The sequence below is a fragment of the Adiantum capillus-veneris genome, chromosome 26, assembly GCF_014529385.1.
Source record: "Adiantum capillus-veneris isolate H3 chromosome 26, ASM1452938v2, whole genome shotgun sequence".
NCBI lineage: Eukaryota > Viridiplantae > Streptophyta > Polypodiopsida > Polypodiales > Pteridaceae > Adiantum > Adiantum capillus-veneris.
In genome coordinates this window covers 19,560,918-19,579,540 of record NC_140956.1, presented here as the reverse complement: position 1 = coordinate 19,579,540, position 18,623 = coordinate 19,560,918, and the positions used below count along the sequence as shown (strand labels likewise).

At 44.1% G+C, this 18,623-nt stretch overlaps 1 protein-coding gene across 2 annotated transcripts in view; it reads left to right on the top strand.

Annotated features, from left to right (window-relative positions):
• The window catches only part of GYRA (DNA GYRASE A), a 213,230-nt gene that overhangs the window by 33,422 nt on the left and 161,185 nt on the right, over positions 1-18,623 (top strand). The window contains exons 1-9 of one of the 2 annotated variants that reach the window (XM_086501948.1): positions 284-302; positions 3,622-3,691; positions 3,775-3,840; positions 3,921-4,022; positions 4,110-4,253; positions 4,331-4,417; positions 6,212-6,282; positions 6,359-6,467; positions 6,566-6,628. In XM_086501948.1, the coding sequence (XP_086358074.1) occupies positions 3,629-3,691; positions 3,775-3,840; positions 3,921-4,022; positions 4,110-4,253; positions 4,331-4,417; positions 6,212-6,282; positions 6,359-6,467; positions 6,566-6,628 (705 nt within the window). In that variant the 5' untranslated portion in view covers positions 284-302; positions 3,622-3,628. Of the gene's footprint in view, positions 1-283; positions 303-3,621; positions 3,692-3,774; positions 3,841-3,920; positions 4,023-4,109; positions 4,254-4,330; positions 4,418-6,211; positions 6,283-6,358; positions 6,468-6,565; positions 6,629-18,623 lie in introns of those variants that run through there. The other variant, XM_086501947.1, reaches the window with a different exon arrangement.

Sequence of the window (18,623 nt, the reverse complement as noted above, 5' to 3'; positions counted from 1 at the left end):
ACGACTAATAATGGGTGAAAGCTAAATCAAGGTTTGAAGTAAAGTCTACCGCCCTTTTTGAAGTTAATAGGCCGGTTTCACACATTCTCAAAGATCCATCTCTCTTCAACACCAACAACACTAGAGAAGAGTAAAGTGATGTACTCGGCTGAATTAGACCCTTTTCTAGAAGTTCTTTCACTTGGTTTGTGTTTTGCTCATGCTAGGCTCTAATAACTCGGGAAGGTGGCCGGTTTGGTGGCGTGCTTTCAGAATTAAATCAATCATGTGATCTTCAGGTCGTTGAGGAGGTAACTCTCCCGGTAAGCCTTCATAAAAGCAATTGGCTTGAGCTTGTAGAAAATCTTGTCGTTCCTTCTCAAGGCCATGCAAATTTGAGGTTTTATTGTCATTTAATTCATTCAAGTAAATCAAGTAAACAAATAGATTGGATTTCATGAATTTTGAAACGATTGAAGCCGATACAAGTGGGACGGAATTTCCGTTTAATTTTACATCAAGTGTTACCGTTGGTCGGTTCTTGTCCGATCCTCTGTAGGGTAACTAAGAGTGTGTGCATGCATAGCAAAACCGTGTTTGGCATGTCCTATAAGCTGTTGCATGGACTCAGATTTCTTCTGCAAACAATAACTCCGTATCTCTTTAGAGAGTCCACAACAAAACTGTTCAACTTGTTGCTTGAAGGATATTTTCTTGAAGGAAGAAACAAATAGAAAAGTATCCCAAAATCTCTGACAGTAAACATCCAATATGTCTTCTTTGGTCATCCTCAAATGATTCCAAGTGGTGATCACATCTTGTTCGTATTCTTATGTGAGCCACGAAGAGGTGAAAACTCGCTTGATTTGCAACCATTTCGTTGATGCTTCCCTACGTAATAGTAGGGTAGAGCACCATGCTAGGCATTGCCTTTGAGATCTGACGCCGCTCTTTGTACCTTGGAGTGCTGTGAGGAACGCCCTCCTGAAAAAGTGATGTCAAAGTGCTGGGTAAAAGGGAGGGCTCTGTGGGTATCCTTAAAGCCTGAAAACGTATGAAACTTTTCAGAGGACAGTGTGTTCTCATCCGAACTATCAAAATGCTTCTGAGATTTCTTGCTAGATCTGCTTTTTTTTTTTGGCTTCCTTCTTGCCTTTGTTGTTTTACCGAGTCTTTCTCTGCTTTCTATCTTTTTTGCTCTCATCACTGCAGTCACAGGAAGAGAAACTCTTTATACTGTAAGAAGAGGACGATGATGAACTAGGATCGTCCTCAAAGTGAACGCTCTTCTTTGGTTTACTGGTGGCTTCAAAGGTAGATTTGCGACCCAAGTAGCTGGGATAAACTGCTGCCCGACTCTTTTTCCACAACTGCCTCTTGCTCTTCATGAGTCTACTGACTCATTGCTCTACAACTTCATCAAAATCATCCTCTGAGTACACCCTTTGTCTTGGTACCGCTGGTGTAGGTTTCCTTGAAGCCGACTTGAGAGGTGAACGGATGGCAGCACGCCATCGAGACGGGACGGGACGTTTAATACGGGTGTACAATATGCATACTAGACGTATTTTTGAGAATCAAAAATAAAATACGCAACTTTTTTAGATATGATACTTTAATAAGGACAAATGAAGCGGTTCATGGACCTCCTCAATGACTCTTCAGTATTAAACATAGCATACCTAAACAAGCACCATCAAGCTCTAAAACACAATTGATCAACTAGGAAAACATTGTGTGGCCAATGTGAAACGACCAACGGCCGAGAGTTTCACCCATTGTCGGGAAGGGCAGGTCGCCACGAGACGGTCGGGCCAATCGGCACTATAATCCGAGCAGTAAAAGGGTGTCTAGGCTCAGTTCAAAGTCATTTAGGCCCCACACGACAATTATAAGCTGGTGGGTACTAGGAAATTAACTCAAATGAGGCAAACTGGACACATGGCAGTAGGAGGGTAATCTGCAAGTCAACACACCTCAAAATATCTCATCCAAGTTGGGGGCGCCCAAAAGTGAGGGGCTGATTTTTGGAGGTATTGTGACTATAGTGTGTGTGTGAGTAGTGGGTGTAGGTGATCACAACTTTAATGGAAAGCTTGCCTTCTCCCTTGTCTCATGTAGCGCAATGATTTGCTCTTGTGCATCTCTCTCCCCTTTGCACGTATCGCATAGTTACCAGGAATGGGAAACTGGACCGGGGAACGCAGAACGACAACTGCCATAAACCGCCATTCCCTGTTATACGGGTACTCACGTTTGAAACATGGAATGGGGATTCGGAACGGGAACTTAGAATGGGAACAGGGAATGGAGACCTGAAAACGGCCATTCCCTGTTACTATGACGTATGGTAATGCCCCACTAGTTGGGCTTCTCAAATGACCATGTACAATTCTGGGGGTTTTATGCACGTTTGCCAAGGGCAAGAGCCTTTTGTACAATAACCAGATTAGCTAATTGCTAATCCCCCACAAGTACGCACAATTCCATCGTGAAGGATTGCAAAAACGGAGAGTTTTCTCGCGTGAAAACTTGTCCATTTCAAAGGAGAACTATCCCATTGCGTGCTGGAGCACCTGAGACACGCGTAGACGTGCTCGCTCTGCCCAAAACGATCCAAAACAGAAAATTACAGTCTGCTTTGTTTTTCTGCAGGTTTAGGGTTTCACACCTAAACTGTAGGACATTGCTAGGGGAACCTTGGGATGCTTAAACACGGCTTTGGGCACCTGACAATGACAAAACAGGGAATTACAGAACGCTAAAATTGACCTGCAACTCACTGAAAAGCTTCCAAATTGCAAGAGAAAGTGTCCTTGATGTTTTCTTTTGACAGTAAAGAAATACTGAAAGGGGCGCCGGTCTTTGGGGCCTACAAGGTGTCACTGTCTGCTTAGGAGCGCTCTAACTACCAAGCCGTGTTTTGTTTGAAGTGTTGAATTCCAGTCAGACTTATTCGTGAAGTTCCTCTATGTCATAAAGGTTAAAAGAGAAGATTTGGGTGAAAGTTAAAGTCTACCGCCCTACGGGCGGGTTTCATGAGCTTTGACAAGGGTCTATGGGGGTTCTCACGTGCTAGAAAAGTGTACAGCTCTGCTATATACTCCCCATCTGTCTGTCTGCAAAAGTGGTATTTCGGATGGCAATGTGCTGCATGATGAAAGCCACCAATAGTGTAAGCAAAATCTACTGTAGAAGATATTTGGGCATGATCTACAACCACTCTAACATGTCTAGGCGAGATTGATAAGTCCTGAATGCGTGGTATAGGTGATGTGGGAGCCAAAACATAATCCACATTGCTAGCACCATGTCTATGAGGCAAGCAAGTGAAGCTACCTGAACATGAGTATCTATCAAGGCCAATCAAAATGGCCAATCGATGTGATGTGCCCATCTGAATCAAATATCTCCCATACTCTGTAAACTCCTCAACATCTTGAGAGGTCCTAGAGAGCCCCATCCCTGTGGAGTCTAGCTCTCTCAACATCTCCTCGAAAGTGTGGAGAAAGGATGCCTGTTGACATTTTTAGAAAAAAAAAAAAAGCAATCAAGCCTATATAAGGAAAAAACTTTTGCTCCTCAAGCTCGTTCATGTGAAGTAATTTTAAGAAACTTATAGTTTTTTACATTTTATGACAGTTATGCCATGCACGAGCTAGGTCTTTCTTCAAAAAAGCCCTTCAAAAAGTCTGCTCGTGTTGTTGGTGAGGTAGGCCATGAATTACAAGTACTTCCTTTTTTATTATTTGGCAAAATGATTGCTGGATTCCTCACTCTTTGTTTCTTAAAAAGGTTCTTGGGAAATTTCATCCTCATGGTGACACTGCCGTTTATGACGCATTAGTTCGCATGGCTCAGGTAGGGTAAATTTAACTCAATTAGGGATCTCTTTGGGAGGCCTCTATCCTGTTTCAGTAATCCACCTTTTGCTTTCAAAGGACTTCTCCTTAAGGTCTCCCCTTATCAGCGGACATGGAAACTTTGGCTCGGTTGATGCGGATCCTCCCGCTGCCATGCGTTACACGGAATGCAGGCTGGAAGTAAGTGAGGTTTTTTTTAATAGTCCTGCTTACGTTTAGTACTGTGAAGATGCAATGCTCGAAAGTCATTGATGTAACTTGTGGCAGGCTCTCTCTGAGTCTATGCTATTGACGGACCTTGAATTGGACACAGTAGACTTCGTTGCAAATTTTGATGACTCTCAAAAAGAACCAGCAGTTTTACCTGCACGGCTACCCAATCTTCTTCTCAATGGTGTCTCTGGAATTGCTGTGAGTAAGTTTACTTTTTCTTCTTATCGGGAGAAGAATCAATGTTCAAGCAAATCAAATAATGTGTTTTTGGCCAGGTTGGCATGGCAACCAATGTACCTCCTCATAACTTGGGCGAAGTTGTGGATGCCTTGTGTGCACTTATTCGCAATCCTGATGTGACAGTAAGTCAGTAGATGTAGCTACTCTTGTTTTTGTTTTTGAGGGTTGAAATCAGCTGACTCAAGATTTTTTTTTTTCAGCAGAAGAGCTTTAGATAAATTTCATTGATGTTTGTTCTCCGCTTCAAGTGTAGAATGCTTTTTGTAAACTTACCTTCATAGTTTCCTGGAAACTCGTTTCTTCAAGCAAAGAAACTTACCAGATGTTTTAAACATTTATAACGTTTTCAAAGGCAAATGCTTTCTACTAATGTTCTGTCACATGGTCTTGTCCATGTGTGACTTTGATTGAAGTTGATGAAAGGTTACTTTGATTGAAGTTTTCAACTTCATAGCGACTTTTTTGAATCCCCCAGTCTTTTTACGTCGATTGGTGTGATTTGTTATGAAAGTGAGCACCAAGCATACATCTTTATGGTTTGACACCCAAAGATTGTGACGTAACTTTTATTTGTTCTGTTTCATAAACTAGCGAAACTTTTGAAACACATTTCACACAAAACATATCAAAACTTCATGGCTACTATGCTTACCTTGCAGTTTGAAGTTTAAAAGCACTGTGATCGGTGTAAGCTGTCTAGTTTTTCTTGTCCAAACTGCTTTATCGTACCATGGATTTGTTCCTGTCTCACCGACTTTTGGCTCATCGTGGTCGAACATCCTCAAAATTATCATTTAAGGGGTTATAGCGATAGAGAGGGCATGTGCTTTGATGGTTGAACATGTCCTTTGTTTTTGATCATGTAAATAGTAAGTTTCTTTTATAAAGGAGGGAGTTGTTAGGAATGCATAATCCATTAGGTTTGGATGATAACTTGTTCGGCCAGCTTGAATTTTCTCTCTTTACTATTATGGTTTTATCGGCTGTAAGATGGATGAGTCTTGTTGCTAGTCTGCATGTACCCCTCACCTGCTCCCCATCCTTTTTCCAATCCACATTCTGTGATAATGTCCTGGACCATTCCAACCTGGGCATTGTGGTACCTGGGTCTGTGGTGCTGTAAGAGTCATCCACCTTCTTCCTAGAAGAAGAGTGCGTTTTGATGAAAGACTACTCCAGATGCATGCAATGCGCTTTTGACAGCAAACACATTTGAACACAACACATTGAATGGTACCTGGGTACAGTGCTGTAAGAGTCATCCACACACAGCAGCATCTGGCACCCTTTTTACAAAAAGAGTGCACATTGACCAAAGATCTAATCTTTTGACAATGCAACTACAAAGCAGTCTAATTTTTGACAAACGCAGGTGTGCACACAACTCATTGAAACATGGCATACACAGGACTTAATGAATGTTTTTAGGACTAATGGAAAATGGCAGTTAAGGTTCTTATACAAGGGTTTGGTCTCTATTGCTGTCAATGACGGTCAGTTTGCTTGTTACTCAAGTGTGGATTTACTGGTGAATCAAACCTTTAGATCAGCTGGAAGATGACTTTGTGCTGTGACCAAGTGGTTGACATGGTCTGGGGTTTCTGTAGGAATATGACACCATCTGCAGCATCGTTGGGCCCAACTATGAACGTCCCTTGCCATGATAGGGCGCCTTTGTCTCAAAGAAGTCCTTGTCCCCACATTTCAGTTACCTCAGGAGCAACTTTTTGGCTTTTAAAGTTATATGGTGCAGTGTTATTGATGGGTTTCCAGCATCTTGGGCCCAACTATGAACGTCCCTTGCCATGATAGGGCGCCTTTGTCTCAAAGAAGTTCTTATCCCCACATTTCAGTTACCTCAGGAGCAACTTTTTGGCTTGTGTTTATATGGTGCAGTGTTATCAATGGGTTTTCAGGTGCAAGAACTCATGAGCTACTTGCCAGGCCCGGATTTTCCCACTGGGGGTCAGATCCTTGGTTCGTTGGGGTATGCACTTTGAAAAAATTGCAAAGTTGGAGCGTGCTTATTGGAAATTGTGTACTTAATTTTTCTGGTGCAACAGGATTGTGGAAGCTTATAGGACTGGTAGAGGCAAATTGACTGTCAGAGGTCAAGCAGAGGTTGAGCAAGTGGATGGAAAAAGCTACAGAAACCTTATTGTCATTACTGAGGTTGTTGCAGCACAAATCATCATTTTATGGATAGGACATCACTTATGTAATGGCGTATTATTCTCTGTTATCAAATATCTTTGCTGTTTTTTTGACAGATGCCTTATCAGACAAATAAAGCAGCTTTCGTGCAGAAAGTAGCGGAACTCGCCGAGCAGAAAGTGAGTACTCTGAAATTTTATAATTTATTTGTAACAATAGACTTCAATCTCTTTTTATTAACCAAGAAAAAGATTCTTCTATTAGTTAATAAAACTGCCCAGCGGGCTACAAACTGCCTGACAAGAGGGGGCTACATCAGCACGAGGGGAGACTCTCCGAATGAAAAAATGAGACGTGTACAATGATGGCTAAATCTTGATATGGGAGGAGGAAACAACCACCTAGCAGCCCCATGGACCATGGCATAGGAAGGCCTTGGACGCCAAAGTCGTAGGAATGCCTCGCGGCGCTCCCCATACGGTTGGAGCTGCCCTGAAGCCTCTCGAACGGTCCTCGAAGAGTATGGATCAGCTCCAGCCAGATATCTCGTACAGTCTCCACCGGTGGAATGGGGCGGGCCTCGAAGATGCGGAAGCAGCGGGCTTTCCAAATGAACCAAAGAGTTAGGCTGCAGATAAGCTCCAAACAAAGCTCTCTATCATTGCTGCACTCTTGAGTGTAAGCTCTGTGGCAGTTTGGAGTGTATTAACTCTGTGGAGACGACCCTCTTGCTGAACCTCAAAGAACATGCAAAGGTCTGAGTCAGAGCAAGCCCTAACTACGATGAGGACCTTAAGGTGAGTAAAGGCCCCCATCCAGCTGGCAGCCGCCGGCTCGAGAGGCATGTGCCACTTTGCTGGTAGAGCCTTGATGATGTCATGACACACGCTCTATACCCCCCTCGTGCCGCGTAGCTGGATGCTCCAAATCTCCTCAAGAAGTGCTCTAAACTGCAATTAGTCTCCCAGGGTGCGGGTTGGACCCTTGGCCATGGGATCCCATGAGACATGGGGTTTGCTGCCAACCATGTGACCTCATTGTGTACTGACCAATGGGTTCCATGCAAGTGGTTACCTCAAGCGCTCTTCAGTGCATGTGGGCTAGTGCTGCTCAAGTCCCCCCCTCAACTGCTCCCAAGACCAAGGTAAGCTCAATGCGAAACGGTCCTCCCTCTCTTGCTGAGGCCCACTCTACGCATTTTTGTGAAATTCCAACTAGTGGAGGGGCGCCAAGGGTCACCCATCTATGGAACTCGGCCTCTAATCCGGTGCAGAAAAAGATCCTTCCAAGGCTCCTCCCCTGGAAGACCACCTTTGACAATGAGCTTTCAGAGGAGGACTCTACTCTGCTCTGCTGGATCGATGATACCCGATGACTTGCCAGGAGACTTTGGCCCGAGCCGACTGTGTGTCTCTCCCTGTCCACAGAAAGTTTACGATCTGCCTCTCTAGCTGGCTGATGCAAGAACTCGAAAAAATCCACCAGGATGTGATGTGCCACATGGTGGTCCAGAGAACCTGGATGGCCACAACAGCCCTGCCAGCAAGAGATAACTGCACCGAGCTCTAATGCAACAACTTTCTCCTGATGGCTAGGAGGGGAGCAGTCTGCTGCGTTGGTGAGAAGTCGAAGCCAACCTAGCAGCCCAAGCAGCGAACTGGCGTTCTGGAGGGATCCAGCGAAAGCCCTCATCAGGCGACCAGCCAGGCTTGGGAGCATCACCAATCCAAAAAGATATAGTGCCCTCAAGGAAGCTGAGTCAACTATGTCACAGGCCTTCTCAAAGGTAAGTGATACGCCGGTATTTAGTGAATTATAAGAACTATCCGGCATTGGATAGTAGATACGAAATGGATGGAGGAGGAGGACCTAGCAGATACTCCTCAGATTTTAAAACTTTACCTTAAGGCTTTTTGTCTAGCTTCGACTATTCCAAGAGTTGCCAATGATAAGCGGGGCCGATAATATTTTGTTGTATGACTGAAAGAAATGGAGTACTTTCTAATGGGAATTCCTTAAATGATTTTGATATATGTGCTCTCTCATGTGTGTGATGTTTGAGTGCATGATTGAAAGACGAAAGACTACAACATTTTGGTCTTGATTCGCCTGAGGGGTGATGTGGATATGATAGTAACAAGATTTAGTCAATCCTGACATTTGCTAGAGATTGTGAGATTTGGATGTGATTGTTAAATACGTTAACGATGATCATGATTCTCATCTAAGATCTCGACGGGGATAGTGATGTGAATGTCATGTGAATGTTCAGTGATTGTCGTCTTCGTGCAAGTACTGGATATGTGTTGTCTTGGTGTCTACTGAACTGGTTGTTGGCTTATGTTGGGTTTGCAGGCGTAACTGAGGGCGATTACATTTCTTTCAAGATGGGGGTATGTCACAAAGTGATGACGTAGCATGAACTAAAGGACAGCAGACTCCGGATAGAAAGAGGTCCCAACCCTACTGATAGATGCAGCAGAAGTTGTGACAACTTGTAGAACCAATCCGAGATGCCAAATATGAAAGGACACCCAATTTTATAAGTTGTACCAACTTATGAGGTCCTATCTGATGGGGGCCCAAAGGGACGAACTGTGACCAATCTATTTGTAGAGTACGTAAGAGTGCCCCCATGCATTGCAAACCCTTGCTTGGCGTGTCCCATTAGTTGTTGTGTGGACTCAAACTTCTGTAGCGGACAATAATTCCGTATCTCTTTAGGTGTGGACTCAAACTTCTGTAGCGGACAATAATCGTGTATCTCTTTAGGTAGACCACAACAAAATCGCTCTCTGTTTCTTGAACGTGATTTTCTTGAAAAAAGAGGCTGGTCAGAAAGTGTCTCAAAATCTTTGACACTAAGTATCTATGGTGTCCTCCTTGGTCATCCTTAGATGATTCCAAGCTATGATCACATCACGCTCATATTCTTGAGTGAGCCATGAGGAAGTAAAAATTCGCTCGAACTGAAGCCACTTTGTTGGAGCCTCCCTCTGTAGGAGCAAGGTCGACCACTAAGTTTGTGCGTTCCCCTTGAGGTAAGAATCAAGATACCGCCCTCTGGACTTAGGAATGCTTTGAATAGCGTCCCTCTGGAGTAGGTGATGTTAAACTCTTGAATAAAAGCAAAGGCCTTGTGGGTGTCTTTAAAACCAGAAAAAGTATCAAACTTCATTGTTTGCCTGCCCTCCTTGAAATCCTTGGACGTCTTCCTCTAGTCCTCGAGAAAATCATACTGGTTGGCTTTGTAAAACTGCTTCCCCTTTGTAACATCGGCTCTTCAAAATTTGAACTGTCTGAGGAAGAAGAATCCTCGTCTGAATCGTCAAAATACTTCTGAGATCTTCTATGGGATCGACTCTTCTTTGCCTTCTTCTTGCCTCTGTTGTGTCTCTGAATCTTTCTCCTCTTCTTGTTTTTTTCTTCTCTCGTCACTGGACTTGGACGTAGAAGAACTGTCCGAGCTGTGAGAAGAAGATGAGAATGAATTGGTAACATCCTCAAATCTCACTTATTTGTTTGCTTTCTTGGCATCCTCAAAAGTAGATCTCCGATCCAAGTAGCCTGAATAGTTAACTACTTGACTCTGTTTTCCTTGCGACTTCTTGGTCTTCATGAGTCTATTGACTCGCCATTCTACTGCTTCCTCGAATGCATCCTCTGAGTATACCTTCTGAGAGGGAGTCCTCGGTGTAGTCAGCTTCTTCAAGGTTGACTTCAGAGGTGATTTGGATGCGGAGTGCCATTTGGCGGATGCTTGGCAAAAATTTCACATATTGAGGGTCCCTTGGAGTACTGAAGCATCTGCTGATGTAACATAGTGGGACACTTTAAGTCGAGAATCCATCACAACACATGCGAGAAAACTGAAAGAACTTAACAAACCGAGAGAGAGACGACACGATACGACGAAGTTCCGCGCCTAGAGAGATTGGCCCAAAAGACAGACGCCCCTTTTGGTATTTCTTTATTATTAATGCTTCACAAAGCACAATGTTTGAGGGTCCTCGTCTCACCAGTGCTCCCAAGATTATTTGCTTGAGATTGAGGCCTTGGCTCTGTATTTATAGGCCTTGGGCCTTCCAAAAGCAGTGTACATGGAAAGCTTCAAGTATAAAAGTATCTTTCTCCTGAGAGCTAGCCAGTGCAAATCGCGGTTTCAAACAATTTTTCAAACAGCATTGTCAAACAAAGTTCAAAAAGTATCTTAATAGAGTTCAATCTCAAAATTGTTTGGGTTTGGTTTTTGTCAATCGAACTTTAAGGATAACTAGTTTGTCGTTTTGCTGTAAAGTAATGGTGTGGTTGGGGATGGCCACATCGTTTTTGTCATGGCAAGACATGTCCAAAAGAGCATCACAATTGCCCAACTTTATAATCTGCTTTACCATGGTACATTGCGACTGGAAGAGCAACAATGAGAGCTACAACTTTTTGAGTTTGCCCGGTGGCTAGTTCGACTTCAAGTTCTCCAGCGAATGGATCATACTCGAAGACCATCTGCTTCGAGAATTCGGGATGGATAAAATTTTCAGTGGATCTTGGGTTGAAAAAGATAACTGCCTTGACGCCATTTATCTTTCCATAGGCTTTGCATAATTTGTTGGATCCTTCGAGAGCAATGTTGTTAATGTTGGGGACAAGTCCCATTGTAGTTTTGGCTCTCTTTGCAGGTGGTTGTTATGGAGGCGTATCCCCCCTAGTAGGACAATCGTTGTAATTGTGATCCATTTGGGAACATTCAAAGCATTGACGTAGGGCGTCTCGTTGACGTTGTGTCAAACGAGGTCTGGCCACTTGGGTCAAATTGTCACGAGAATCCCGAGAAGTGGGTTGTTGGGGTCAAGGATTCTCAGTGTTGGTCGGTTGCACTTCTGTAAAAAATTCCAAGTTTCCTTTCATATGTTTGTAACTAACTGCAACATGGTCCATGAGTTCTTGCATAGTGTATACTTGTTTAGAGAGAGAATATTCTTGTAATGGAGATGACAGTCCAATTGTATAACATCAAGAAACCTTTGGTTGTAGTCTTCCATGGTTTTCATGGCAAGCATTTTCAAGTTACACCAATATGATAGAATTTGTACCTTGAACAAGGAGGTCATGTAGCTTCTTGCAAAAATAGTCTTGAAAGCCTGCCAAGTCCTTGGAGCATGCTGTTGGGAAGCAGTTGAACTCCACCATTGCATAGCATTACCTTTGAGAAATCCTATGGCTTGAGAGAATCAAACATGTGACTGAGTAGCGATTGAACTCCACCTTTGCATAGCATTATCTTTGAGAAATCTTGCAGCTCGAGAGATCTTTGATTCTTGTATGTCATTCCCCAAAGCATAGATATTGTCAAACTGTTGCAGGAAGTGCATGGCTTTTTTCCTGTTTTTCATTGTCACATACTGGTGACGTGGCAACCCTATAAGTTGTCCCAACTTATGGCCAAGTGACGAGGGGAGGACACAAAATAAATAAAGCAAGCGGTTGTTGACGTGGCTGGCGTACGGAATCCCGTAAATAGCACTGACTGTATAGATGTCCGCAATTTGTACTGAATGTTGTACAGATTGGCCGGAAATTACGTTGACAGCTTTTGGTAGTTTTGGACGACCAGTTGCTTTTGGAAACTTATTGCTTTTGGAGTTTGAAGCTTTTGGGGGCTCTGCTTTTAGCAACCCTATGTAATCTTCATAAGTGGCCTTAGGGGCTCACTTCTCAGGGGCATCTGGACGTAGAGTCTGAGAGTGAGCACCCGCGGGCCCTCTTTGTACTTTGAACACAGATTAATATAAAAAGAAATACTGAAAGGGGCGCCAGTCTTTGGGGCCAATACCTTTGGGCACGGAACTACGTCGGGCTGTGTCGTCTTTGTGAATTGTTTTGAAGTGAATCTCTGTCATGTCGCGGTAGAATCTTGACTTGGGGTGTCCAAGTTTGTTATAGTGGTATCAGAGCGCGACAGATTTCTCTTCTATCGGGAAATTTGATCCTTTTCTCGTGTTACTTATGAATTCCAACAAGAATCAGTCGACTTCTTCTGCATCTGCTAATGCGGGAGGAGATTTTGATGAACAAACAGAGGAAGAGTACGGGCCACCTCTGCCTACTCAGTACGAACTCGAAGAGATGGAACGTCAACAGCATGCTGTTGATGAGTGCACAAAGCAGATGATTAAAATTGCGAAGGATCCGCAATTTGCAAAATTTTCATCTGAGCAATCCATCGCAAAACTGCTCACCCAGTTGCAGAAAGCCACAGAACCACCCATTAGACCGGAAGAAACCTCCTTCTCTGAGGATGTTTACAGAGCAAGAATTACAAGAGGTGGTTCAGACACAGATCAGTCGGCTTTTGGATGCATACAAATTCAAACAGAAAGAGGAAAAGCACAAGAAGGGGACTGACTTCCCAGAAATTTGGGTCGTCAATCTTCTTTTGCACCGGCAAGAAAGCAGAAGAAGCGTGTACGATTTGAAGGACTACCCAGTTCCTCTTCTTCTTCTTTTGATAGTTGTTCTAGCTCTTCTGACTCGAGCGAGGAGGACAGCAAAGGTGAAAAGCAAAGCTTTGGAAAGGGCAAGAAGAAGGCAAAAAAGCCCTGATTTCGCCGAGTTTTTGACAGTTCTACAGAGGAGTCATCCGGTGATAGTTCAGACTTCGACAGCCACGTGTTTTATGCAAAGAAGAAGAATTTTTACAGAGCCAACCAATATGACTTTCTCGAACACAAAAGCAAGAAAGTAAAAGAATTCAAAGAAGGTGGAGAGTTGATTAAATTTGAATCCTTCTCCGGGTTCCGAGATGCTCCGAGGGCTTTGGCCTTCATTCAACAATTTGACATAGCTTTCTTTGGAGGGCATTACTCAGAGCACTCCAAGATTAGGAGGGCTATATCTTTCCTCAAGGGAAATGCTCGAACATGGTGGTCCGCCCTTCTCTTGAGGAAGGAAGCTCCAGTTAAATGGTTGAAATTCGAAAGGCTCTTTATTTATTCGTGGCTTACTTGAGAGTAAGAACGAGCTATACGAATTGCTTGGAATTATCTTCGGATGACCAAGGGAGATTCTTGGACGCTTATTGTGAGAGGTTTCTACCAGCCTCTTCATTTATTTGGTCATCTTTATGGAACAGATTGAGCGGTTTTGCTGCGGACTCCCTACAGAGATCCGAGACTACTGCCTGGATTAAAAGTCGAATTCTATTCAAGAATTGATGGGTCATGGGAAGTGGGGTTTTGCGATATATTTGGGAAATTTGACCTACCCCACTGATGAGATCTTGACTCAGAGAACCCAACAGACCTCTCACAATGAAAGTAGAAAGAAAAAGAGTTTCCAAGAAAAGAAAGACAAGGATACACGACCCGGCTCACTCTTTGAGAGAGGGCAAGTTACATCAAAGAAGGGAAGTGTTTTGGATGCGGGGAACATGGGTACGTCTCCGCAAAGTGCCCCAAAAAGGCACAACAAGAACAACATGAAGACAGGCCAGAGAGTTCGAGAGCAGCTGAGGAACGTGGCAGAAAAGGCAAGATGAAAGCAGGACTGGTTTCAGATTGCAAGCATGATTGATGAAAGTACAGAACTTTGCCAAGCTTGGGGCAAAGTGAAGGATCAAGAAGCCCTGATTTTCTTTGATGGAGGAGCCAAGGCCAACTTCATTTCACCTCAATTGGCGGTGCGAATCAAGATTACACCTGATAGGATGGGACCACCAGCAAAGGCAGTTCTACTATCTAGAGGCACGTGGACGGGACATAGCCATTACAACTATCATTGGCAAACTTCGGTTGCATTGTCAGGGGTATTTGGGGCATGAGGACTTCTACATAATGCCGTTGGAAGGTTGTGGCATCCTTCTAGGAGTCCCTTGGTACCATAAGAACAACGTCGTGGTCGATTATTGGGCAAAGAAAGTGACTTTGACAAATGAAAAGAGCCGAAAAATTGTACTTGATGTAAAACTGAAGGGCAAGTTTGTCCCTATTGTATCGGCTTTGGCCGTTTCCAAATTAATGAAATCCAGTTTGTTTGTTTACTCGATCTACTTGAAAGAGTTAAATGATGAACACAGAACGAATATGTCTGAACTAGATAAAGAACGCCAAGATTCTCCACACTCATGCTGATTGCTTTTTTGAGGGCTTGCCAGGCGAGTTGCCACCATCTTGTCCTTAGGATCACACTATTGATCGGACACTTGGAAGCACACCACCGAACTGGCCACCTTACCGTGTTAGCCGAGCCCAAAACGAAGAGATTATGAACCAAGTGAAAGAGCTTTTTGAAAAGGGTCTTATCCAGCCGAGTACTTCACCCTATTGCTCTCCGGTGGTGTTGGTTTTAAGGAAAGACGGATCTTGGAGAATGTGCATTGATTACAGAGCTCTCAATAAAATCACCACCAAGAACATATTTCCGATTCCAAGGATCGATGATATTCTTGACCGACTACAGGGATCCTCCTATTTTAGCAGGATTGATTTGAAAAGCAGATATCATCATATCAGAATCGTGCCCGGAGATGTCTACAAGACAGCCTTTTGGACGAGCTTCGGTTTATATGAATTTTTGGTGATGCCGTTGGCCTTACCAATGCCCCAGCGACTGTCAAGAATGATGGATATGATTTTCAAAGAGTACAGACCTTTTGTCGGCACTTTCTTTGATGACATTATAGTCTTCCCCAAGCATGAGGCAGAACATAGACGCCATCCGCTACAGGTCTTTCAGGCATTGCCAGATCACAAGTTAGTTATCAATGCGAAAAAGAGTGATTTTTTCTTGCCGGGGATACACTTTTTGGGACACATCGTCTCAACAGCAGGAGTACAGATAGACTCGACCAAGATTGACACTATACGTGATTGGCCCGATTTGAAGAATGTTCATGAAGTTAGATGTCACTTGACACATCCAACCCTATGTGTCCGTGGACAACACGACAAGGGTCCAGTCAGTCCAGTCAGTCTAGATTAGCAAGTGTTCTGGTACTTTTGTGAGTTTGTTCGCAGACCGTGCATGCCCAGACACTTAGTATAGATGCATATCCTCTGGTTGCACACAACATGATCATCAGCATTCCCATCAAAATCCATCAGAATCCTTCAGGGGAATTTTCCAGTGCATTTAGCCTATTTTCCCTATTTTTGACATTTCTCACTTATTATTTTCAGTGACTTTTGTTGGAAAGTAGGTAGGGCAAATTGAGTAAGTTTGTATATTAGCAAACCTAGACTAGCACTAATTGGCAGAAGAGGCAGCAGGAGCACCAGTGCTCAACATGCAACTTCTCAGCAAGAACCCCCCTTGGTGGCATTTTCCCTCCAAGCAGAAAGACTCCCCTAGTCCTAGCGTTTTTCATCAACATCAGCTTGGCGTTTTCCTCAACAGATAACCTCGCCAAGACAACCTTAGCACTAGCGTTTTGCATCACAGAACCACCGCCAGACCATCCCAGTCTGCTAGCGTTTTTCCTCCTAGAAGGCTTTGCAACCCTGGCGTTTTTCAGAAGCTCTAGCGTTTCGAGATTTGCAGCCTTAGCTATAGCGTTTTTCAGCAGATAAGCACTAGCAGGTTTTCAGCCTTTGAAGCCCTAAAGACCAGCAGTTTTCAGCCATTTAGAATTCAGCCTATTAGCGTTTTTGGACAGCACATAAAAAGTAGCAGATTTCAGCCATAGCGTCGGTCTCGTCATCCCCGTCGTCGACATCGACCTAGCCTAGACTTGCATCAGTCACATGCATCCACTTTGTACCAATTTGTGCAATCAATAGTAGACCAATCGTCGACGAGAGTGTGGCCTTCGGAGGAGGGTTTTACGTCGTCTCTGGTGTCGTATTTCTCTTCTCTCCCTATCTCTAAGTCTCATACACTTGCACGCATAGTGTCCATTCACTTTGTTTATGATCATTGCACTCTCTCATTAAGAGCAGAAGGCTCTTCCTTCCATAAGAACAAAAAGGAACCTTGAGCACAGTTCGGAGCACTCATCTTGAGCAAAGTTCAAACGTTCATTCCGCTGCACCTTACATTGGTATTAGAGCTTTGACAGTGTTCTGTATCACTCAAGAAAAGAACCACAAGAATCACAAGAATTTTTTTCGCTTGTTGCGGTCGCACGAACCTAAGTTCACTTGGGCATGTCGATTCCAATCGTGTTTTTGAAGAGTGACAGGAAACCCAAGAAAGAAGGGCTTGTCCAGCCTCCCCTTGTGCCTCTTTTCACTCATTGAGAGCGGACCGTGCACTTAGCGGCCGACCAATCGACGTGAGGTGGGAAAAAGCAACCTTTGTGTGAGCGCAAGGCCGCCGAGGGGTGCGCCCGCGGAAAAGAGCAGAAGTCGGGTGAAGAGAAGATCATTCTTTAACGCAGATTGCAATCGAAAGAGAACCTCAAGAACCTCAAGAACCTCAAGACCCTCAAGAATTCAAGAACCCAAGACCCACAAGAACCCAAGTTCCTCGTGAACTTAAGAACCCAAGATCACAGTGAATGGTCATCACTCGAAGCGGAATGGATACTTCGCTTGGAGGTGATGAGCATGAGAGAGACAACGAAGAATTTTCCCCACCAGGAGGTTTTTCGGATCCTCCCCCTTCCTCATCTACGGCACGAGTTGTACCAAATCCTATGGAGGCGATAGTCAAGTCAATGTTGGACATGATGGCTCGACAAGAAGCGACTCGCATGGACAGGGAACGCGAGCGTGATGAACGAAAAGAAAGAAAGGCAATACAACAAGAAACGACTCGCATTACCTTGGAACGTGGGCGCGATGAACAAAAAGAAAGAAAATCACAAAGAAAGGAGGAAGCCGAAGCCAGACGAGTGGCCTTGGAGGCCGATTGTGAGGTTAAAAGAAACCTACGCACTCAAGAATTGGTTCGACAAGTACTTGCCTTGAAGTCCGAACCAGCCAAAGATGTTGGGAGTTCATCAAGTGGCGCAAGCCGAGATTCGGACTCCAACAACCCAGGCACAGAGAAGTTGACTTTCAGTAAGTATGATGGTAAGATGGATGCTACGGTTATTCATTCTTGGTTTCATCAATTTAATGCATATTTTGCGACAACTAAGAAGACAGGGAATAGCAAGGTTTTGACGGCAATCGTGTACCTTGCCGGTGATGCCATCAATTGGTACCATGCATGGCAAGAGGCACAGTTAGCCGCGCACCTAGAGGAAGCCGACGACCTCACGCCCCTTTCCTTCAATTGGGCTGATTTTCAAGCCCAAGCTCAAGGCGCGGTTTATGCCACCTCAGTACCTCGCACGATTGAAGGACGATTGGCGCACTCTCAAGCAAAATGGTATGCTGGTTATGTCTTTCTCTAATCGTGTTTTGCAGCTAGGTACTCAATTACGCAAGTCGGATGATGAGCGCAAAGAGCCATTCCTTTACGGATTGGGCGAGTATATCAAGTACGATGTCGAGGTGCTCGATTCAATCGATCTCAACAAGGCGGTAGGGATTGCTCTCGCACAGGAGATGAAGCACAACAAGGGAAAGCCTAAGGAGAACAAGACTTCCACAAGTACCTCGCAGACTTCTCAGAACCCTCAGAATGGTAAGAACGGTAACTCTTCTAACCAATCCCAATAGCCTCTCAGAAACGAACTCTTCCAATGAACCTAAGGGTAAGGCTAACACAATTGCTAAACCTAAGCTCACTCCAGATGAAAAGGTAGCACAAGGAATTTGGGAGGATACATCACGTCGGAAGAGCAAAGCACTTATTCTAAGGAAGGTCGTTGTTTTCATTGTCACATTAAGGTTCACATAAAAAGAACATGTCCTAAGCTTGACTCTAATGAATCTAAAGAATCCACATAACCCACTTCCTCTGTCAATGCAATTAATGATAACACGAGTGTGCCCCAAGTTTCTCCTGCCCTCCCATTGATGAGTCTCTCACTAAATGTTATGGTCATATGACAGCGCAGCGTTTTGTCATATTGTTTGACCCAGGCAGTATGCATGATGTGATCAGTCCCTCTCTTGTTGAGAAAGCCCGCCTAGAGGTTAGTCAGAAATCTCCTCTCGAGGTCTCTTGCTTCGCTGCCGGTATGGACTCTCTCATCACGAAAGAGTGCTTTGATGTGTTGTTTACAGTTCAACAAGCTGCTTTCCGAATAAAATTTTTAGTCTCTCCTCTCTCAGGATGTGATATGAT